At 39.0% G+C, this 23,889-nt stretch overlaps 2 protein-coding genes across 4 annotated transcripts; both read right to left on the reverse strand.

Moving 5' to 3' along the window:
* Window positions 1–420: 420 nt before the first annotated feature.
* On the reverse strand, window positions 421–10,828 carry LOC136520292 (coatomer subunit beta'-2-like). 3 transcript variants are annotated; one of them, XM_066513745.1, is made up of 22 exons: window positions 10,786–10,828; window positions 10,282–10,607; window positions 10,046–10,177; window positions 9,830–9,978; window positions 8,685–8,753; window positions 8,461–8,611; window positions 8,308–8,373; window positions 7,587–7,775; window positions 6,964–7,104; window positions 6,789–6,863; window positions 6,469–6,645; window positions 6,267–6,358; window positions 6,068–6,184; window positions 5,857–5,971; window positions 5,684–5,755; window positions 5,121–5,317; window positions 4,937–5,030; window positions 3,922–4,028; window positions 2,130–2,256; window positions 1,797–1,911; window positions 1,065–1,138; window positions 421–828 (listed from the first exon to the last, which is right to left on the reverse strand). In XM_066513745.1, the coding sequence occupies exons 1-21, from the start codon at window positions 10,817–10,819 to the stop codon at window positions 1,119–1,121; spliced, it is 2,565 nt and encodes an 854-aa protein (XP_066369842.1). In that variant the 5' UTR covers window positions 10,820–10,828; the 3' UTR covers window positions 421–828; window positions 1,065–1,118. The 3 variants fall into 3 exon arrangements, with proteins under 3 accessions (XP_066369842.1, XP_066369841.1, XP_066369843.1); XM_066513744.1 differs by having other exon boundaries at window positions 1,812–1,911; window positions 10,786–10,824; XM_066513746.1 differs by lacking the exons at window positions 9,830–9,978; window positions 10,046–10,177; window positions 10,282–10,607; window positions 10,786–10,828 and adding an exon at window positions 8,993–9,223.
* A 623-nt stretch (window positions 10,829–11,451) lies between these two features.
* LOC136524229 (coatomer subunit beta'-2-like) lies at window positions 11,452–22,317 on the reverse strand. Its single transcript, XM_066517677.1, has 24 exons — window positions 22,119–22,317; window positions 21,821–21,841; window positions 21,655–21,716; window positions 21,491–21,545; window positions 20,407–20,443; window positions 19,901–20,226; window positions 19,665–19,796; window positions 19,449–19,597; window positions 18,304–18,372; window positions 18,080–18,230; window positions 17,927–17,992; window positions 17,207–17,395; window positions 16,583–16,723; window positions 16,408–16,482; window positions 16,088–16,264; window positions 15,886–15,977; window positions 15,687–15,803; window positions 15,476–15,590; window positions 15,303–15,374; window positions 14,740–14,936; window positions 14,556–14,649; window positions 13,541–13,647; window positions 11,747–11,873; window positions 11,452–11,529 (listed from the first exon to the last, which is right to left on the reverse strand). The coding sequence occupies exons 1-24, from the start codon at window positions 22,119–22,121 to the stop codon at window positions 11,452–11,454; spliced, it is 2,652 nt and encodes an 883-aa protein (XP_066373774.1). The 5' UTR covers window positions 22,122–22,317.
* Between the last annotated feature and the right edge of the window lie 1,572 nt (window positions 22,318–23,889).

Raw genomic sequence — 23,889 nt, forward strand, 5'->3', positions numbered from 1 at the left:
GTTCTTTGCCTGAGCTCTCATCCATGGACAGTGCCACAGTGGAAGGAAATGCATAACGATGCTTATTCTACGCCAGTTTTTGCTTGGCCAAGCAACATAATAGCCAATCAGCCTGTTCGCTTGTTGATTTCAGTCAGATCAAATTAACCAGCCAACTGTGTTTTTCTCTCACAACAAATCAGCACCAGCCAGCCTAAATCAATCCAGAAATCAACCAGCGAAGAGGCTGAATGAAAGATCTGTTAACGCTGAAAATCAATACACGAGTCATAACTCGTAAGTGCCAAAATTGTGTTATGTTTACTCCCTTCATTCCAAATTGTAAGTTGCTTTAACTTTTCTATCTAGATACTTTTATTATACAACTAGATAACTATGAATCTAAATACAGTACGGAGTACGTAGTAAAAACAGTGCATCTAAAAAGTCAAAACAACTTACAATTCGGAAGGTATAGTACAATACATAGCAGAAACCAAGGATCAAGTTATCGACAACTGGGGAAACCAAGAGTTTGTTTAGACCAAAAAATACAACTTTCACATGCTATGCAGGGCGCAGCCCATGTGTCGGTGAACAAATTCAAACCTTAAAGAATGTTAGTATCTTATCATGTGGTAAACATACAAGGGTAGACAATCTATAACATACCACAAATCTACAGTGCCCACCCAAAAAGAATCGAATTGCAAAATTTGTTATCTAGACCAAATGCTAATTACCATCCAGGACTGTTTCTGTAACCTCAATACTAGACCACGTACATCGCCTTGTACAATTTGAGAGGAACTTGTTTTACATGACTATCGAGTCTGAACATGTGGCAACCTACAATTGTGAGAAGAAAGTTTAAACCCACGAAATATACTAGGAAAATTGATGGTCTACCCTGGCACGCAGACATATATTTTGTTTTACATGCCAAACATGAACAATATTACATGTACTACTTAGGCCTAGAAAACATTACATACAACATAGGTTTGTTCAAGGATTTGGGCAGCACAGTAGTCTTTGACCATTTAATTTTTCTTTCGCTTGTGAATATACATAATGGTACTTACCTTTACAGAAAAACAACTAATCTGCTGGTGCAGAATGTTGTCGTAATATCTCTACTATTGGTCAGGAGTCAGCACTGAAAAGAAAAAATCAAAGAGCAAAAAGTAAGAAAGACCGTAATTGAGTCATAAGAGGTTAATTATTGGGTGTCAAAACAGCTTTGAGATGAACCACACAATTTAGATCGACAATTCAAATTGCTGAGTCTAACATAAAAGCATCAAAACATGACATGATTCATTGTGTAAAAATTAAGCTTTCTAATGGGGTAACTTTTTTTGTGCATGCAGTCTATGATTGAACAGTTCCCTTCTAACAGAAAGTCATACTAAGATTTCAATTACGATAATGGTACAGCCTTTTCCTAAGATCCACTAGATACCTAATACTTGATAGTGAGCCCTGCAGATAAATTAAGTTACGGTCGTAGCCAGTTCTTAACGATGATGTTTATGAATGTTCATATCATGTATTTTATCACGTTCGTCTTGTTCCAGAGGATTTCTAACACATACATACTGGCATTCTAGTGATAACAGCTGAGGGCAAGGGATACAGGATACTACTGTGTGTATAATAGAGACACTAGCACCCATTCACTGGATACTTAACCTACATATATTTTTTGTTGAGCATGGGATCAAAAGAGATGACTAAAGATTATTGGACTGTACAGTGTACACTTCCACTACTACTGCTTTTATGCTAATGAAAAGTTCCTTCATTGTTCATACCCCAGTGTTCCTCACCATCATTCCCATTCACAAGGACACCGCCATCTGTTGAATCATCGGGTTCAACTTCAACAGCATCCTCCTGACTTTCCTCAACTCCTTCATCCTCAATGACCTGTAGAAATTCATTTGGTGTCAGCATCATGCAGTAACTTAAGAAAGTAGAAGAGCAATAGAAGCAACTGTGGTAAAAATAATATTAAGGCACCAGCAAATATATGCATATATTTCTGAGCTGATCCCAGCTGTTCCTATGAGTTCAAAGGGACTGATCAAAAGACAGAAACCAATCCAGCACACAAATTGTGCTAGTAACCAACCCAAATGTAATACCTCATGAGCAGGATCTTCATTCTCACTTGGTACTTCTTCCACATTCATACTTTTGAAAACTTCCACAAGGCTCTCACTGGACCTCTCCGCATAAGTCATGTACTCCTCAGCAGGCGGGTAGACACCCCTTTTCAGAAGTCAAAACAAGATCTTGTCAGGATACTAGTTAAAATGAAAGGTATGTCTTTAAAACTACATGTCCAACAACGCATTTATCCAAATGGTCCCATAATCTTTGTTATATCAGAGAAAATTGCAGCACAGGTAAATTTGCTAGGTGGGTGCATGCATGTCATAAAACATATGCATTCCTTAAATGAATAACATAACTAGTTTAAGGGGTAAGGTCACTCAAAACCTCACGCCGTGACTGATGTTGGCCCTAACTGAGATGCCACATGAATGCGCTCAGTGTCTCAGTTTATCACTCGGAAAAATATTCTCTCATTGCTCCTCCTACCATCTATCTCTCCAGACTCCAGCAGTAGCCATAGCTTGGTTCACTGCTGCTGCTGTTGGTGCATCACCTTCATGGACCCTCCCTAGGTAAGTGGCTAAGATGACGTGGCCACACTGAAGCCACCGGATACAAGGGGACCATGGAGGAATATGGGGGAGAGGTCCCAAGGCAGGTGGGAGTATCCTTCCCCATCTAGTTTCTAGTGCCATGGTTGATGCATTGTGTGCGTCATTTTGTAGGAGTGAAAGGACAAACCTAAAATCTGTCTTCAATGCACTCTAACAACAAAGAAGATTTCACATTGAATTTAATTCTACAATAACATCTTTTCAAAAAAAAAAGTAGCCTATGAACATTGGTACTCCCTCTATCTCAAAAAGAATGCAATTTAAAACAGTACTATGTTAAAGTATGTCAAGTTTGACCAAATTTATATTAAAAAAATTACACATATTTATCGGGCTAAATAGATACCATTGGATTCATCATGAAATATATTTTCATAATATACTTATTTGGCACTAATAACCATTAATATTTTATCTATATATTTAGTCCAACTTTAGGCACTTTAACCGAGAATGCACGTATAATTGCATTCTTTTTGGGACGAAGGAAGTATGTTACAGTGTCTGCCATTATTTCAAATCCTGCAGTTCAGCATTAGAATAATCCAACTAGATGATTTTGTGCCAATGTGTTACTTAACAGCAAAGAAGGCACAAATGCATATCAAAACAAATATCAGAAAAGTACAGGACATGGCAAAATATTTGGTGCAATCGTGAAAACCCTCTTGATGTACATACCTAGAAGTTTTCAAAAAATTTGAAATGATGCCCATCCATAGTGCATCTACAAATGTTCACTGTCACAAAATTTATGATGCAAAATTGTTTTCTAAAAGTTTACATGAAAATGACAAATTTCAGGTGCATATGTACTAGAAGACCAAAACCACAGGAATTGTGTCTTCTAGTGCACATACGCATGAATTTTGTTATTTTCATATGAATTTTTCTAGATTGAATTTGAATCTCAACTTTTGCAACAATGTACATGTATATATGCACTAGGGATATGCATCGTTTCAAAAAAAAAAAATCAAGCCTCAAGGTACGTGTTTCAAGGGGGGTTTTTATGATCGCACCGAAGGAGTGGTTTGCACTTTGCACCGAATATTTTCTCAGACAACATTGCTCAAATATTGCCAGAATACAGTTTCTATTGAAACTGCACAATATTGATGGATTGCCTGTTTAAATCATAGAAGGGTACTAAAAGCTTGATAAATTGATTTGAGCTATATAATCCATAAGGACTAACAAATACCTCTTGGGAGCAATGGTAGCTTCTACATTGAGAGCAATCTGCCAGTCCTCGAACAGGTTTGGGTACTCAGCAGGATCTGCCAGAGATTCTGCAGCTTTGGAGTTCACCTTAAAAGGCACAAAAAAAAGGTGATGAAACAGCACTTGCTAATAGCTTGAATAACAGCAGCAGAGTGTACACATCGGCACAATAAATAAGCTATGGAAAAACATCGATGTTTTGTATGATCGAAGTTGGTACATGCTATTCATCAGCCTAAGAATTCAGTGTTACATGGTGAATCTTAACTTGATACTGACCTATTTGAAGTAGACAAATTAGAATCCTGCATTCTAAGCATTCCAAAAACAATGCAATCCCGCTTCTCCAAAATTCTAAATTTGAACCCAAAGCTAATTTTTCTTTGATATCTAGAATACTGGTAATCGGTGCTACCATGACATCATGATACATATACGAGTATATAAAGTAAGATATTGTTTTAAAACCTTAACATCATCGCTTTGTTTTAACAGCTAATCTTACATTCTCAACAACCTCAATGCAACAAGTTACCACCATAAATAAGGTAAACGTTAGTAAGAAATCATCCATTAACAGTTAAAATATTCCACCAATTAGCTTAATTTCCTAATACTCATATTAGTGATAGCTCTACAGTGATAGACAGAAGAAAGGAAGTGCTATAACACCAGTCAGAAGCCCGTAGAACAATACCAAGCTAATGCATAATGAGTACCATGGATCTAGCACTGAACGTCTTTTTTTATAAGCCTAGGAGTGAGTGTGGTGGGTGTTGTAAGGGTTTCTCCAAGCCCCTCTTGTTCTTAACATAATGATACATTAGAGAGAGAAAAACGAGTACCATGCAGAAATATGTTCTTACAAATTGAGGTGACCATTTATGCTTAAGAGAATAAGAAACAGAGCATATTAAGTCTTCACTTTATGGGAAAATGCGAAGTGTGATTGGAAGGAAGAACAAGGGCAGAGAAAGAATTAATTAGGAAGATACCTTTTGAAGGTCCTTTTTCCATATTGAAACAATATCAGAAACTTTGCTTGGAAGGTAAGATCGTGCCATCAATGCTGCTTCTGGAATACGATTACTGTACAGTGAAGGACCAATTGTCAACATATAATGTCCAAAACAAGATGTTACTGAGTAGGGCAAAATGCATTCAATTGCAGAAGCCAACCTATCAACCAACAATTGAAGACATTCTTCCAATTTGCCTAACATAAACAAGCAAAGGAAAGCAACATTGTTCTTTCCTAGTTCTTTAGCCATTGATGCCAGTTTTGTTATCCCTTCAGCATCTCCAAGTGATGAATATAGAAGCAATAACCCACTAAGGTCTGTAGCTTGAAGGAGACATTCTTCTGCCATCTCGAGCTGCGGTTATTGTATATGCAATAAAGTAGCAGTTTATCTCAAATATGCATGAGAGCTGCTTATCATATCACTAAAGAGGAAGGTAAAGTAGCTGTTCAAGTCCAAATGATTGCACTCTAGAGAACCACAGGGCAAATATATGACAAGGAGGAAGCAGCAAGCTCAATCTAATGGAAAACTATGATAGAAGACTCAAGATTTGTAAAATTGAGAAATGTTATTAAGGCTGCAAGCTAACCATCACAATTACTAAGTACATAGTAACTAGTACAACTCAAATGTCAGAGCTAGAGATACTAGTAATTTGGGGAAAAAACATATCAAGTGAAGCACATCTGCGCATGCATGAAAATTTGACACAAATACCTTTCCAGTGGACATAGCAAGTTCCCCCAACTGCTTCCACTTCGATTCACTCCGTGCCTCAATAGCAATTTCCTGCAAAGCAACTATATCTCAGGGTGCGCTTAAGAAAAGGAGAATTTCTTGGATGATGTGTCCTAAACAGTTAAGAGATAAGTGGTATAATTGCACTATGCCTTTGCAACTTCGAGGCTTCCAAGCTGCACAGCCAGGTCAAATCTGTAATTAGGGTCAGTGGCTATATCAAGGGCTTCCTCCAACATGCCACGTGATTCAAGAAAATGTGCCACACTGCAAGCCAAAAGTAAATCATATAAACACAGGGGCACATAAACGTTTAAATTAACATCCACTACAAAATTTCCGAACAGTCGAACAGGTTGGCACCTGTTGTGTTGTTCCTTTGGTATGGATGGTAAAACAGTATTTGCTCGTTCCAAATCCCCACGCATCACAAGTGTTTTGTACTCAATCAAACTGAGTAGTAAAGTATAACCCACCACACTGCAATAAACAAATTTGTTGTCATAACCCAAAAGCATATCATGAAGGAAGATTAGAAATAGGTATGCCGCATGCTGCTTACTTGAACTCCTTGTCAACAAGATATACACGACTTTGGTTAGCGAGATATCCTAATAAATACATAGGCCGATCCAAGTGAAACATTGTAGTAACCTGTAACACATGAGATGGTAAATAGACAGCACCTAAAAACCGAACACTCTCAGGAGTAAAACAGATATGCATACAAGATGCTATAGATTATGGTGAAATTAAGTGTTAACCTCTCCTCCAACGCAGTAATTCAGGCGCCATGAAGAATTATTGTATATAAAACAGTCTCCGACCCATAACCCAGTACGGACACGTTCATTTATCTCGTGAAGCAATTCAAAGGCATCTTCAACACCTTCCTCACCAACTGATGCCCCTCCATCTAGATGAGAAGAAACTAGATCCCTCTAGATGTTATCAAGTTACAGTTGCGTTAGTAAATAATAAACAAGGCATATCATTGTCAGTTGCAGAATACAAGAAGTGCTTAACCAACACAACAAAAAACTGTGATCTATAGTATATGCAATTTGTGATGAAATTAACTCACATTGTACTTCAAAATGTAGAATGATGAATCGCTTGCTATTGTTACCAAATCACCACTGTCAGCCCAATATACATTCTGCAGCAGGCACAAGTAATCAATTCCAGTGTCATTAAGGCAAAAAAGAACTAAAAACACATGATGGGTATCCATTCCTGAAGCAAAAGTAACAACTCACTTTTACGTTCACGTCAATTCGATGTATCAACCTGCACTCTGCCCAGTCATAGAAACAAATGAAATCATTTGTACACATAGCAAGCAATACTCCCCCATATATACGTTCTGCAGAGAATGCTGGTCTTATACTTTTCTTCTCCTGAAATTACAGCTGCTGTTATCGGAAATGCAAATAATAATGAAGCATATTTATGTATATATGACATTAATAAGCAATATAATAAGATGTTCCAAACTGACAATCAACTTTTGCTACAGTCGATAAAAATGGATGTAGCTGCTTCTTAAGCGCATAGTTTTCATAAAATAAAACTAGCCATAAACTTTGCTAATTTGAACCTTGGATATATTACTATAAAAAGCAACAGCATCCAAATTGTTTCTCTTCGAACATGTAACACATGGCGTCGCAGTCTATGGTATCTAGTCCCTTGAGGTATAATAAAAATGGAAGCATATAAGCTCAATAATCCCAAGACACAATGCCAAGAACATTGGAACACTATTGCTGTATCTGAAGCGAGGTTTAAGTGTTCTAAATTTCGAATAGGGATGAAAATTAACTAGCATAAAAAAGAATGAAAATAACAACTCATAAATCATGTCACACAAAGAGCAAACCTGAAAGTTTTTACTGTAGATCTTTATTTTTGATGTGCTTTCCCTTACAGCATACTCTCCTTCAGTTGACCAGACAATTTCAAGAGCAGACCCAAAGGATCTATTTCTCCATGCTAGTGCTGTGTAGATAATGTACTCTCCATCTCCACATACAACAACAAACCTCCCATTTGGATTGTGCCGTAAACTCTGAAAGAACAGAAAGGATTAGTTAAAAAAACTATCCTAGCATAAGTTAGAACTAAGTTGTCACAAACCGGTGCTTTCTTCCTTCCATAAAAAGAAAAAAAAAAGAGTTTACACATACAAAGAAAAAAATCCAATATTTGTTAGTAGAAGCATAATATAAATAACTCTTAGCCCCGTCAAGCAATATTTAGAAATTAGCCAATTAACTCTGATTTTCATCATTAATTAATTGAGATAGTTCAGGAAACCAGCAGATACATATACCTTGCTAATGAGAAATGCGTGTAAGCAACATCTAGCAAAAAGAGAAAAGAAGAGCCTAAACACAAAATATAGAAAGATACTGACAACGTTCAATGTCACCAAGGCAGTGACACACTTTATTGTGTTATTAGCAGTTTAGCACGCATAGTGCAAGGCAAAACCATGCAGAACTGTAGGAAGTGCCTTTATTTGTCTATACATACTGTAACATGAAGCAACAGAGTGCTATTTAAACAAGGCATCCACTTAATATCAAACATAAACCTACTTGTGGGTAAAGGTCACAACTTCCTAGCTCCTTCACAGCCAATGGCAGACGTTCTCCATCTGCAATCTAACATATGAAGAAAATTAAGAGTATTATAAATCAGAATATGGAATTAACCATTATCAAAAGGATGGCACGGTTTACAAAGATAACCTCAACATCCGCACCGACTGCCTTGATATTGACAGTTTGAATTTCGTTATGTTTGGCCCATATGATTTTACCACTGATATCCATACTAGCAACAGGTTTTTCACGGCCAATCTTAATCATTATTGTTCCTTCATCATATCCAATGACAACTCTGCAGGAATTGATACATTCAAGAAAACACTGAGAAATTTGGAGAAATCAAGAAACTAAGTTTTTTTTAATACCTTCGTGAGCCCTTCATGTAACCTAATGCCCAAACTCGTTCAAGGCCATAGTTAAGTGTATTCTCAAGCCTGCAAGACAATAGAACCAACCAGTCAACCACAATGTTACTACCAAGTTTCTATGAAAAGAAAAGTTAAACTCATAGCCTAAAAAGAGTAAAAGCTTCAAGGTCTGTCACAAACAGAAGGTTATGCTATTAATGAGTAACTTTGTGATCAAATCACAAGCAACAAGCAACAACTAATAATTTTGCTAGTATTATGCCTTATGTCGAAGGGCGGGCCTGGTGCAAGCGGTAGAGTCTTACCGCCTGTGACCGGAAGGTCCCGGGTTCGAGTCGCGGTCTCCTCGCATTGCACAGGCGACGGTAAGGCTTGCCACTGACACCCTTCCCTAGACCCCGCACAGAGCGGGAGCTCTCTACACTGGGTACGCCCTTTTTTATTATGCCTTATGTCAAATAGCATGGAAAATCATAACAGGAGGTCGAAGATCACATAGCGTCACCACGAGACCATGACATTCACTCCCCAACAAAAGAATCCTTAAAATACATAGCAAAACCCAAACCCCTCCCTCCCTCCCATATTAAAAAAAAAACTGTATGAACTGGGATGTGCGTAGCAAGGTAAGTTGCTTGAGATACAATTTAGAGGGGGAAAACACATAATCAGGGAAATCTAGAAATCAAAGAAAATCGAACAGTTATATGGGCAGTCATCAGCAGATTGATTACTGTCACCCGTGAATATCTGGAAATTTTACAAACCGAAAACTTGAATCCATGTTTGTAACTATAGATCAACTGTTTTCATTTTTAAAAACTAAAGTCCACTTGAATTTTTAAATAATCAGTTACAGCTTTCAACTCAGCTGAGAAATTATAACTGCAACCCATGGTCGTTACAGGACAGTTTTTTTCCAATCAGATTAGATGCAGTATCACGCTGGCTTGTTTTTAATGATAGCACTACCATGGGTCTGATCATGAGAGATTTTGGTTGGTATAATCACTTAATCAGTTTAGCAGAACTTCTGCATAGAAAAACATATACAAGACCACCACGTACATCATACATCAAGATGTAAACACAAAGACAGAATGTCACAAGACCACAGACTAGAACAGAAATAGCATAAGAACCTGTAGGTAGTGGAGTGCCATAGGCGAACAGTTCCATCCTCTGAACCTGTCATTATTATTGGAAGCTCAGGATGGAAACATACAGCAGAGACATTATGTGCATGTCCTTCAAGTGTTTGAACACAGCTCTTTGTTTGATAATCCCAAACCTAATTGAAGTTAACCGATCAGTAACAATGTCCAAAATGCTCATATGTGCAAATGAACATGTCATACCTTTGCAGTTTGATCGTCAGAGCCTGTAATTAGATATGGCCGATCACCACCAGTGAAGTAATCAACACAATTGACACCTTTTGAATGACCATCCAATGTGAAGTTAGGATCAGGAGAACCAAGACTCCAAATCTAGAAATTTCAAGTGCAGAAAATTGCTTGTTAACACTAGGAAAGAGGAAAGTGAGAAATTAGTACATTATCATTTAAACAAAATGAAACATACATGGGTATACCTTTACAGTACGATCAAGAGAAGCACTAGCAAAAGTATTTGTGTCCTTGGGGTTAAATGTGACTTGCATGACATAGTGAGAGTGGCCCTCAAAAATTTGAGTACACATCCAACCCTTATCCCAGTCCCAAAGCTTTATAAGCATGTCATCTGATGATGACAATACATACGGCAGGGTCGGATGAACAGCCACACACCTGATGTAATCAGTATGAGCTTCGAACAACTTGACCTTATCCATGGTATTATAGTTATACACACAGATGAACATGTCATCGGCACCGGCCACAACCCATTGCTTCCGTGCAATAAATTTAGCCGAACGAACTGCAATTAACATGGTTACATGAGCATAATGGCACAACCACACAAATGCATACAGAAGAGTGTAAACAGTAATGGGCTTGTTTGAGTCTTCTTAGACTCCTTTTCATCTCTTAATATAATGATACACATTCTACTGCCTGATTAAGGAAAAAACATGTAAGTAGAGTGAGAAAGCAACCTGGTAACTCACTGACTTCAAAAGATTTCACCATTGTCTGGTAACAAAATAACACAGAATTAATCAGATCAAATTTTACATCAGCTGTACAAAACCGTATAAATCTTTCAGATTGCCAGCTGTAAGAAAAGACTGGAATTAGACAGTGCCAGTGGGTAACGGAACCCCATTTCCAGTGGGACAATGTAACCACAGAAAAACTATGTACAATGTGGCATGTTTTCCTTGACAAGCCCACCTCTGCTTTGGTGGATGGCCTAACCATCACAGTAATCACATAGTATTCTACTTCACAGTCCTTTCCACTCCAATTCATCACATCACTGTCACTCAGCAGTAGAGATAGTATGATCACCGCAAAAGGTCAGTGGACATGGCCCAGTCTCTACTGAACTCACAGACGAACCACTAAGAATTTCCTCAATACCCATTAGTTGTGGCAAGTTGTATCCTATGTTAACACTAGATTAACAAATTGGCCCATTCGGCACTCATTAAAGCACTAAACGCTCAAACCAAACATCTCAACTTGATCCACCTACTCCAGCTGAGTTGGTTTTGCACACATTTTTACATCTATGATAACTGATAAGTTGCTACAGAATCGAATATATGATAGATTTTATGTCTCTGTTTCTCTCCTTGATTATTAGTCTTACCTGCTCTTCAGAACTTCCTCACAACATCGGGTTCAACTTCAACAGCATCCTCCTGACTTTCCTCAACTCCTTCATCCTCAATGACCTGTAGAAATTCATTTGGTGTCAGCATCATGCAGTAACTTAAGAAAGTAGAAGAGCAATAGAAGCAACTGTGGTAAAAATAATATTAAGGCACCAGCAAATATATGCATATGTTTCTGAGCTGATCCCAGCTGTTCCTATGAGTTCAAAGGGACGATCAAAAGACAGAAACCAATCCAGCACACAAATTGTGCTAGTAACCAACCCAAATGTAATACCTCATGAGCAGGATCTTCATTCTCACTTGGTACTTCTTCCACATTCATACTTTTGAAAACTTCCACAAGGCTCTCACTGGACCTCTCCGCATAAGTCATGTACTCCTCAGCAGGTGGGTAGACACCCCTTTTCAGAAGTCAAAACAAGATCTTGTCAGGATACTAGTTAAAATGAAAGGTATGTCTTTAAAACTACATGTCCAACAACGCATTTATCCAAATGGTCCCATAATCTTTGTTATATCAGAGAAAATTGCAGCACAGGTAAATTTGCTAGGTGGGTGCATGCATGTCATAAAACATATGCATTCCTTAAATGAATAACATAACTAGTTTAAGGGGTAAGGTCACTCAAAACCTCACGCCGTGACTGATGTTGGCCCTAACTGAGATGCCACATGAATGCGCTCAGTGTCTCAGTTTATCACTCGGAAAAATATTCTCTCATTGCTCCTCCTACCATCTATCTCTCCAGACTCCAGCAGTAGCCATAGCTTGGTTCACTGCTGCTGCTGTTGGTGCATCACCTTCATGGACCCTCCCTAGGTAAGTGGCTAAGATGACGTGGCCACACTGAAGCCACCGGATACAAGGGGACCATGGAGGAATATGGGGGAGAGGTCCCAAGGCAGGTGGGAGTATCCTTCCCCATCTAGTTTCTAGTGCCATGGTTGATGCATTGTGTGCGTCATTTTGTAGGAGTGAAAAGGACAAACCTAAAATCTGTCTTCAATGCACTCTAACAACAAAGAAGATTTCACATTGAATTTAATTCTACAATACATCTTTTCAAAAAAAAAAAAGTAGCCTATGAACATTGGTACTCCCTCTATCTCAAAAAGAATGCAATTTAAAACAGTACTATGTTAAAGTATGTCAAGTTTGACCAAATTTATATAAAAAAAAATTACACATATTTATCGGGCTAAATAGATAACCATTGGATTCATCATGAAATATATTTTCATAATATACTTATTTGGCACAATAACCATTAATATTTTATCTATATATTTAGTCCAACTTTAGGCACTTTAACCGAGAATGCACGTATAATTGCATTCTTTTTGGGACGAAGGAAGTATGTTACAGTGTCTGCCATTATTTCAAATCCTGCAGTTCAGCATTAGAATAATCCAACTAGATGATTTTGTGCCAATGTGTTACTTAACAGCAAAGAAGGCACAAATGCATATCAAAACAAATATCAGAAAAGTACAGGACATGGCAAAATATTTGGTGCAATCGTGAAAACCCTCTTGATGTACATACCTAGAAGTTTTCAAAAAATTTGAAATGATGCCCATCCATAGTGCATCTACAAATGTTCACTGTCACAAAATTTATGATGCAAAATTGTTTTCTAAAAGTTTACATGAAAATGACAAATTTCAGGTGCATATGTACTAGAAGACCAAAACCACAGGAATTGTGTCTTCTAGTGCACATACGCATGAATTTTGTTATTTTCATATGAATTTTTCTAGATTGAATTTGAATCTCAACTTTTGCAACAATGTACATGTATATATGCACTAGGGATATGCATCGTTTCAAAAAAAAAAAATCAAGCCTCAAGGTACGTGTTTCAAGGGGGTTTTTATGATCGCACCGAAGGAGTGGTTTGCACTTTGCACCGAATATTTTCTCAGACAACATTGCTCAAATATTGCCAGAATACAGTTTCTATTGAAACTGCACAATATTGATGGATTGCCTGTTTAAATCATAGAAGGGTACTAAAAGCTTGATAAATTGATTTGAGCTATATAATCCATAAGGACTAACAAATACCTCTTGGGAGCAATGGTAGCTTCTACATTGAGAGCAATCTGCCAGTCCTCGAACAGGTTTGGGTACTCAGCAGGATCTGCCAGAGATTCTGCAGCTTTGGAGTTCACCTTAAAAGGCACAAAAAAAAGGTGATGAAACAGCACTTGCTAATAGCTTGAATAACAGCAGCAGAGTGTACACATCGGCACAATAAATAAGCTATGGAAAAACATCGATGTTTTGTATGATCGAAGTTGGTACATGCTATTCATCAGCCTAAGAATTCAGTGTTACATGGTGAATCTTAACTTGATACTGACCTATTTGAAGTAGACAAATTAGAATCCTGCATTCTAAGCATTCCAAAAACAATGCAATCCCGCTTCTCCAAAATTCTAAATTTGAACCCAAAGCTAATTTTTCTTTGATATCTAGAATACTGGTAATCGGTGCTACCATGACATCATGATACATATACGAGTATATAAAGTAAGATATTGTTTTAAAACCTTAACATCATCGCTTTGTTTTAACAGCTAATCTTACATTCTCAACAACCTCAATGCAACAAGTTACCACCATAAATAAGGTAAACGTTAGTAAGAAATCATCCATTAACAGTTAAAATATTCCACCAATTAGCTTAATTTCCTAATACTCATATTAGTGATAGCTCTACAGTGATAGACAGAAGAAAGGAAGTGCTATAACACCAGTCAGAAGCCCGTAGAACAATACCAAGCTAATGCATAATGAGTACCATGGATCTAGCACTGAACGTCTTTTTTTATAAGCCTAGGAGTGAGTGTGGTGGGTGTTGTAAGGGTTTCTCCAAGCCCCTCTTGTTCTTAACATAATGATACATTAGAGAGAGAAAAACGAGTACCATGCAGAAATATGTTCTTACAAATTGAGGTGACCATTTATGCTTAAGAGAATAAGAAACAGAGCATATTAAGTCTTCACTTTATGGGAAAATGCGAAGTGTGATTGGAAGGAAGAACAAGGGCAGAGAAAGAATTAATTAGGAAGATACCTTTTGAAGGTCCTTTTTCCATATTGAAACAATATCAGAAACTTTGCTTGGAAGGTAAGATCGTGCCATCAATGCTGCTTCTGGAATACGATTACTGTACAGTGAAGGACCAATTGTCAACATATAATGTCCAAAACAAGATGTTACTGAGTAGGGCAAAATGCATTCAATTGCAGAAGCCAACCTATCAACCAACAATTGAAGACATTCTTCCAATTTGCCTAACATAAACAAGCAAAGGAAAGCAACATTGTTCTTTCCTAGTTCTTTAGCCATTGATGCCAGTTTTGTTATCCCTTCAGCATCTCCAAGTGATGAATATAGAAGCAATAACCCACTAAGGTCTGTAGCTTGAAGGAGACATTCTTCTGCCATCTCGAGCTGCGGTTATTGTATATGCAATAAAGTAGCAGTTTATCTCAAATATGCATGAGAGCTGCTTATCATATCACTAAAGAGGAAGGTAAAGTAGCTGTTCAAGTCCAAATGATTGCACTCTAGAGAACCACAGGGCAAATATATGACAAGGAGGAAGCAGCAAGCTCAATCTAATGGAAAACTATGATAGAAGACTCAAGATTTGTAAAATTGAGAAATGTTATTAAGGCTGCAAGCTAACCATCACAATTACTAAGTACATAGTAACTAGTACAACTCAAATGTCAGAGCTAGAGATACTAGTAATTTGGGGAAAAAACATATCAAGTGAAGCACATCTGCGCATGCATGAAAATTTGACACAAATACCTTTCCAGTGGACATAGCAAGTTCCCCCAACTGCTTCCACTTCGATTCACTCCGTGCCTCAATAGCAATTTCCTGCAAAGCAACTATATCTCAGGGTGCGCTTAAGAAAAGGAGAATTTCTTGGATGATGTGTCCTAAACAGTTAAGAGATAAGTGGTATAATTGCACTATGCCTTTGCAACTTCGAGGCTTCCAAGCTGCACAGCCAGGTCAAATCTGTAATTAGGGTCAGTGGCTATATCAAGGGCTTCCTCCAACATGCCACGTGATTCAAGAAAATGTGCCACACTGCAAGCCAAAAGTAAATCATATAAACACAGGGGCACATAAACGTTTAAATTAACATCCACTACAAAATTTCCGAACAGTCGAACAGGTTGGCACCTGTTGTGTTGTTCCTTTGGTATGGATGGTAAAACAGTATTTGCTCGTTCCAAATCCCCACGCATCACAAGTGTTTTGTACTCAATCAAACTGAGTAGTAAAGTATAACCCACCACACTGCAATAAACAAATTTGTTGTCATAACCCAAAAGCATATCATGAAGGAAGATTAGAAATAGGTATGCCGCATGCTGCTTACTTGAACTCCTTGTCAACAAGATATACACGACTTTGGTTAGCGAGATATCCTAATAAATACATAGGCCGATCCAAGTGAAACATTGTAGTAACCTGTAACACATGAGATGGTAAATAGACAGCACCTAAAAACCGAACACTCTCAGGAGTAAAACAGATATGCATACAAGATGCTATAGATTATGGTGAAATTAAGTGTTAACCTCTCCTCCAACGCAGTAATTCAGGCGCCATGAAGAATTATTGTATATAAAACAGTCTCCGACCCATAACCCAGTACGGACACGTTCATTTATCTCGTGAAGCAATTCAAAGGCATCTTCAACACCTTCCTCACCAACTGATGCCCCTCCATCTAGATGAGAAGAAACTAGATCCCTCTAGATGTTATCAAGTTACAGTTGCGTTAGTAAATAATAAACAAGGCATATCATTGTCAGTTGCAGAATACAAGAAGTGCTTAACCAACACAACAAAAAACTGTGATCTATAGTATATGCAATTTGTGATGAAATTAACTCACATTGTACTTCAAAATGTAGAATGATGAATCGCTTGCTATTGTTACCAAATCACCACTGTCAGCCCAATATACATTCTGCAGCAGGCACAAGTAATCAATTCCAGTGTCATTAAGGCAAAAAAGAACTAAAAACACATGATGGGTATCCATTCCTGAAGCAAAAGTAACAACTCACTTTTACGTTCACGTCAATTCGATGTATCAACCTGCACTCTGCCCAGTCATAGAAACAAATGAAATCATTTGTACACATAGCAAGCAATACTCCCCCATATATACGTTCTGCAGAGAATGCTGGTCTTATACTTTTCTTCTCCTGAAATTACAGCTGCTGTTATCGGAAATGCAAATAATAATGAAGCATATTTATGTATATATGACATTAATAAGCAATATAATAAGATGTTCCAAACTGACAATCAACTTTTGCTACAGTCGATAAAAATGGATGTAGCTGCTTCTTAAGCGCATAGTTTTCATAAAATAAAACTAGCCATAAACTTTGCTAATTTGAACCTTGGATATATTACTATAAAAAGCAACAGCATCCAAATTGTTTCTCTTCGAACATGTAACACATGGCGTCGCAGTCTATGGTATCTAGTCCCTTGAGGTATAATAAAAATGGAAGCATATAAAGCTCAATAATCCCAAGACACAATGCCAAGAACATTGGAACACTATTGCTGTATCTGAAGCGAGGTTTAAGTGTTCTAAATTTCGAATAGGGATGAAAATTAACTAGCATAAAAAAGAATGAAAATAACAACTCATAAATCATGTCACACAAAGAGCAAACCTGAAAGTTTTTACTGTAGATCTTTATTTTTGATGTGCTTTCCCTTACAGCATACTCTCCTTCAGTTGACCAGACAATTTCAAGAGCAGACCCAAAGGATCTATTTCTCCATGCTAGTGCTGTGTAGATAATGTACTCTCCATCTCCACATACAACAACAAACCTCCCATTTGGATTGTGCCGTAAACTCTGAAAGAACAGAAAGGATTAGTTAAAAAAACTATCCTAGCATAAGTTAGAACTAAGTTGTCACAAACCGGTGCTTTCTTCCTTCCATAAAAAGAAAAAAAAAGAGTTTACACATACAAAGAAAAAAATCCAATATTTGTTAGTAGAAGCATAATATAAATAACTCTTAGCCCCGTCAAGCAATATTTAGAAATTAGCCAATTAACTCTGATTTTCATCATTAATTAATTGAGATAGTTCAGGAAACCAGCAGATACATATACCTTGCTAATGAGAAATGCGTGTAAGCAACATCTAGCAAAAAGAGAAAAGAAGAGCCTAAACACAAAATATAGAAAGATACTGACAACGTTCAATGTCACCAAGGCAGTGACACACTTTATTGTGTTATTAGCAGTTTAGCACGCATAGTGCAAGGCAAAACCATGCAGAACTGTAGGAAGTGCCTTTATTTGTCTATACATACTGTAACATGAAGCAACAGAGTGCTATTTAAACAAGGCATCCACTTAATATCAAACATAAACCTACTTGTGGGTAAAGGTCACAACTTCCTAGCTCCTTCACAGCCAATGGCAGACGTTCTCCATCTGCAATCTAACATATGAAGAAAATTAAGAGTATTATAAATCAGAATATGGAATTAACCATTATCAAAAGGATGGCACGGTTTACAAAGATAACCTCAACATCCGCACCGACTGCCTTGATATTGACAGTTTGAATTTCGTTATGTTTGGCCCATATGATTTTACCACTGATATCCATACTAGCAACAGGTTTTTCACGGCCAATCTTAATCATTATTGTTCCTTCATCATATCCAATGACAACTCTGCAGGAATTGATACATTCAAGAAAACACTGAGAAATTTGGAGAAATCAAGAAACTAAGTTTTTTTTAATACCTTCGTGAGCCCTTCATGTAACCTAATGCCCAAACTCGTTCAAGGCCATAGTTAAGTGTATTCTCAAGCCTGCAAGACAATAGAACCAACCAGTCAACCACAATGTTACTACCAAGTTTCTATGAAAAGAAAAGTTAAACTCATAGCCTAAAAAGAGTAAAAGCTTCAAGGTCTGTCACAAACAGAAGGTTATGCTATTAATGAGTAACTTTGTGATCAAATCACAAGCAACAAGCAACAACTAATAATTTTGCTAGTATTATGCCTTATGTCGAAGGGCGGGCCTGGTGCAAGCGGTAGAGTCTTACCGCCTGTGACCGGAAGGTCCCGGGTTCGAGTCGCGGTCTCCTCGCATTGCACAGGCGACGGTAAGGCTTGCCACTGACACCCTTCCCTAGACCCCGCACAGAGCGGGAGCTCTCTACACTGGGTACGCCCTTTTTTATTATGCCTTATGTCAAATAGCATGGAAAATCATAACAGGAGGTCGAAGATCACATAGCGTCACCACGAGACCATGACATTCACTCCCCAACAAAAGAATCCTTAAAATACATAGCAAAACCCAAACCCCTCCCTCCCTCCCATATTAAAAAAAAAACTGTATGAACTGGGATGTGCGTAGCAAGGTAAGTTGCTTGAGATACAATTTAGAGGGGGAAAACACATAATCAGGGAAATCTAGAAATCAAAGAAAATCGAACAGTTATATGGGCAGTCATCAGCAGATTGATTACTGTCACCCGTGAATATCTGGAAATTTTACAAACCGAAAACTTGAATCCATGTTTGTAACTATAGATCAACTGTTTTCATTTTTAAAAACTAAAGTCCACTTGAATTTTTAAATAATCAGTTACAGCTTTCAACTCAGCTGAGAAATTATAACTGCAACCCATGGTCGTTACAGGACAGTTTTTTTCCAATCAGATTAGATGCAGTATCACGCTGGCTTGTTTTTAATGATAGCACTACCATGGGTCTGATCATGAGAGATTTTGGTTGGTATAATCACTTAATCAGTTTAGCAGAACTTCTGCATAGAAAAACATATACAAGACCACCACGTACATCATACATCAAGATGTAAACACAAAGACAGAATGTCACAAGACCACAGACTAGAACAGAAATAGCATAAGAACCTGTAGGTAGTGGAGTGCCATAGGCGAACAGTTCCATCCTCTGAACCTGTCATTATTATTGGAAGCTCAGGATGGAAACATACAGCAGAGACATTATGTGCATGTCCTTCAAGTGTTTGAACACAGCTCTTTGTTTGATAATCCCAAACCTAATTGAAGTTAACCGATCAGTAACAATGTCCAAAATGCTCATATGTGCAAATGAACATGTCATACCTTTGCAGTTTGATCGTCAGAGCCTGTAATTAGATATGGCCGATCACCACCAGTGAAGTAATCAACACAATTGACACCTTTTGAATGACCATCCAATGTGAAGTTAGGATCAGGAGAACCAAGACTCCAAATCTAGAAATTTCAAGTGCAGAAAATTGCTTGTTAACACTAGGAAAGAGGAAAGTGAGAAATTAGTACATTATCATTTAAACAAAATGAAACATACATGGGTATACCTTTACAGTACGATCAAGAGAAGCACTAGCAAAAGTATTTGTGTCCTTGGGGTTAAATGTGACTTGCATGACATAGTGAGAGTGGCCCTCAAAAATTTGAGTACACATCCAACCCTTATCCCAGTCCCAAAGCTTTATAAGCATGTCATCTGATGATGACAATACATACGGCAGGGTCGGATGAACAGCCACACACCTGATGTAATCAGTATGAGCTTCGAACAACTTGACCTTATCCATGGTATTATAGTTATACACACAGATGAACATGTCATCGGCACCGGCCACAACCCATTGCTTCCGTGCAATAAATTTAGCCGAACGAACTGCAATTAACATGGTTACATGAGCATAATGGCACAACCACACAAATGCATACAGAAGAGTGTAAACAGTAATGGGCTTGTTTGAGTCTTCTTAGACTCCTTTTCATCTCTTAATATAATGATACACATTCTACTGCCTGATTAAGGAAAAAAAACATGTAAGTAGAGTGAGAAAGCAACCTGGTAACTCACTGACTTCAAAAGATTTCACCATTGTCTGGTAACAAAATAACACAGAATTAATCAGATCAAATTTTACATCAGCTGTACAAAACTGTATAAATCTTTCAGATTGCCAGCTGTAAGAAAAGACTGGAATTAGACAGTGCCAGTGGGTAACGGAACCCCATTTCCAGTGGGCAATGTAACCACAGAAAAACTATGTACAATGTGGCCTGTTTTCCTTGACAAGCCCACCTCTGCTTTGGTGGATGGCCTAACCATCACATGTAATCACATAGTATTCTACTTCACAGTCCTTTCCACTCCAATTCATCACATCACTGTCACTCAGCAGTAGAGGTAGTATGATCACCGCAAAAGGTCAGTGGACATGGCCCAGTCTCTACTGAACTCACAGACACCTAAGAATTTCCTCAATACCCATTAGTTGTGACAAGTTGTATCCTATGTTAACACTAGATTAACAAATTGGCCCATTCGGCACTCATTAAAGCACTAAAACGCTCAAACCAAACATCTCAACTTGATCCACCTACTCCAGCTGAGTTGGTTTTGCACACATTTTTACATCTATGATAACTGATAAGTTGCTACAGAATCGAATATATAATAGATTTTATGTCTCTGTTTCTCTCCTTGATTATTAGTCTTTACCTGCTCTTCAGAACTTCCTCACAATCTCCGAGCATGGAATTAATCATCTTAAGGTGAACAATTACTACAGTCATTAGACCCACAGATACAGGTGCATTCTTATTAATTAGGCAGTGTACGACATGTAACATATTTAAAAACTCTGATATGCTTGTATTAAGAATTCCCAACCATGACATGACAATTCATTATTATTGACACATCACAACAAAATTATTCACTTTCATAATATTCGTACTCTGCACATATGAAGGGTAAGAGCTGACAATACATTGATCTTAGGTTGCAGCCTAGCATTTGACAAGTCATATATCGTATTCCACAAACAGGTTGTACATAACAAATATGCACTCATGGAAATTAACAAACAATGTCATATTAACTAGTTGGTGAAAAGTATAACTCAAAAAGGATACGGGCTTCCTACCTGAGTCTGGTAGTTCCAGATGCAGACGCTGCCAGAATAAAGACTTGACATGATCCTGCACCGAACAGAAGCCCATTATTCCGCAAATCCAACACTCGGGACGCTCAAATGCACAGTAAATTATTGCAGCAATTAGCCAAGACAAAAGGCACCAGCAAATTTACCATGGTTCCGTGGAATGCAAGTCCACGGACTTGACCCTCTCCGACCTCTGCGCGAGCTTCCTCTGATGAAGCAAAATACAAATCACCATTAAAGAAACGACCTCAACATTGACAACAAAAGGCACGGCCAAATTAACCGGATTCAGCCGGGTATTCTCGAAATTACCTTGATCTCTAACCGGAGCGGCTGCGTCATCATCCGCGCCAACAACGATCAATAAAAACAAACACACAGAAGACGACACAAGTCAGCACACGCATAGCACGTAACACGTCCGAGCCCCAGATCCACGCACCAACCCACAGGTTCGGCCGCGGATCTCGGCTCGGAAAGCATCAATGCGATCCAGCGGGACGTGAAGTGCAAGGTCGCATCGGGATCTAGCGTTTTTCGCGAAGCGGACTGCAGGCCGGACCAGACCGGCCAGCAGGCGCGCAGGTAGCTGGTGGCGAGAGGAAGTTACCATTGCGACGTCGTAGGTTCCGGCGCCGGTGGGGCGTAGTTGGGGGCAGTGAGCGTGAGTGGCCGCTCGGGCGGCCGCTCGCCCGTCCGAGAGGCGGAAGGAGCGGAGCTGAGGGAAGGAGGGCGCGAGATCGCGAGTGGAGGGAAGAAGGGGCGAGGGAAGGAGAAGACAGTACCAGTGCGGAAGGTAACGAACGAACTTGCGGGTAAACGGGTCTCTGTGTTTTGTTTAAGAGCGAAGTAAGCGGGTCTCGAGATTCGGGTAGGAGCCTGACGAGGACTTCGCAGTTGATCGGCGGGTCTGCGTTTGACTTTGGATGACCTGGTTGCTAAGCTACTAAAATTATATTTTTAGACCCTACTAAAAACTGAAATAATAAGTATAAACTAGCAGGTAACCCCGCGCTTTGCGCGGGTAATAGTGGGAAAAAAAAGGTTTGTATTGCGCCTAAAAAAACAGGTTCGTACTGTTTATTAATGGATAAAGTACTGTTTGTAGTAACCCGTCACTGTTCATAAAAACCCGTTACTGTTCACAGAAAATCCGTTACTGTTCACCGAAAACCCATCGCGCGCCGGTAGCGGTGCTTTGTGAGAGAGGCGGAACTCGGCGGCTTGCACGCTCTTTATACTATAGTATAGATAAATAAATTTACTGAACCGATGTGTAATGGAAAGCTCCCAAATTTGTAGACAGAAATAGGTTAAGTCTGGACAATGACAACAAATGTCAGTAAGCAATAAGGAACAGAAGTTACTACTAAGCATTGCCAAACTCTACTAGTCAATCATTTTAAATTTTATCAACATAAATATTTAAGTAGTTAAATAGGGTAAGATAAAATTCACTTGATTTATCATGAAAGGTATTTCCAAATTTTATTGTTTTTTACCTGAGGTCAATGAACGACCACGTTTCTTTAGTGTTTTGTAGACAGATTTCTGAAATAATACAAAGAGTAAATTACATGATCAGTCCTTAAAGTATTGGGCTGATTTCGTCTGGATCCCCAAACTATGAAATCGCACTCTTAGCTCCCCAATCTATTTAATTCGGTCAACGTAGGTCCTAAACAACCCAGGCGGTGTCAAGTGGCTGTCCACGTACGCAATGCCAACGAGCGCACTGAAGCGCCCGTCCTCCAGCAACGGCCGCCTGCGCCGCCTCCAGGCGTCCCTGCACCCATCGGGCCACACGGGGCCGCTCCCTGCTCACTGAACTCTCTGCTACCTGCTGGTCTGCCTTGCTGGAACTCTCTCGACTGAGCTGGAGAACGTCACGCAGAGCACGGCCAGCGCCAGCGCCGGGAGCTTCTCGGCGACGAGGCCACCGCTACCGGCGTCGGGAGAGCAGAGCGAGGCGGCGTCACTGCCTCCGTTGTCGGACTCGCTGAAAGGTTTAGCAAGTGTGCACCACACCTAACCCACTAGACTCACCTAGGTCAAGCTACCCGTCCATACTCCCCTTAATAGTACGGCCAAAGGAAAAATAAAGTCCTAAACTACTCTAAGTGGGTCACTAGAGGCGGACCCTGTGGTCTAGGCGATGGGCGTGAACCCCTCCGCTGTGTCTCTGACCTTGGAGTGACTAGAGCACGGGTACGACTAGAGCGGCGAAGCTGTGGCTCAGGTGCCTGCTCTGTCTCCACGGCCTTCTCTCCCTTCTGAGTCTGCTCTGCTGGTTGTGGCTCCTGTTGTGACTCCCCCTAAGGCTGACTCTCATCCAAGACAACTCGCCGTCCCGCAACCATAATAGTCCTAGCTAGACCACC

Source organism: Miscanthus floridulus, chromosome 18, assembly GCF_019320115.1.
Source record: "Miscanthus floridulus cultivar M001 chromosome 18, ASM1932011v1, whole genome shotgun sequence".
NCBI lineage: Eukaryota > Viridiplantae > Streptophyta > Magnoliopsida > Poales > Poaceae > Miscanthus > Miscanthus floridulus.

Bases quoted from the DNA above. Each gene is read 5' to 3' on its own strand.
- LOC136520292 (XM_066513745.1), bottom strand. From the start codon at position 10,819: ATGGTGAAATCTTTTGAAGTCAGTGAGTTACCAG. The intron at 10,608-10,785 runs GTTGCTTTCTCA...TGTTAATTGCAG, and splicing joins TGAAGTCAGTGAGTTACCAG to TTCGTTCGGCTAAATTTATT. The intron at 6,864-6,963 runs GTGAGTTGTTAC...TGCCTGCTGCAG, and splicing joins GAATTGACGTGAACGTAAAA to AATGTATATTGGGCTGACAG.
- LOC136524229 (XM_066517677.1), bottom strand. The intron at 18,373-19,448 runs GTTCTTATGCTA...ATTGTCTTGCAG, and splicing joins TGGCACTCCACTACCTACAG to GCTTGAGAATACACTTAACT. The intron at 16,265-16,407 runs GTGAGTTAATTT...GATAACATCTAG, and splicing joins TCTACATTTTGAAGTACAAT to AGGGATCTAGTTTCTTCTCA.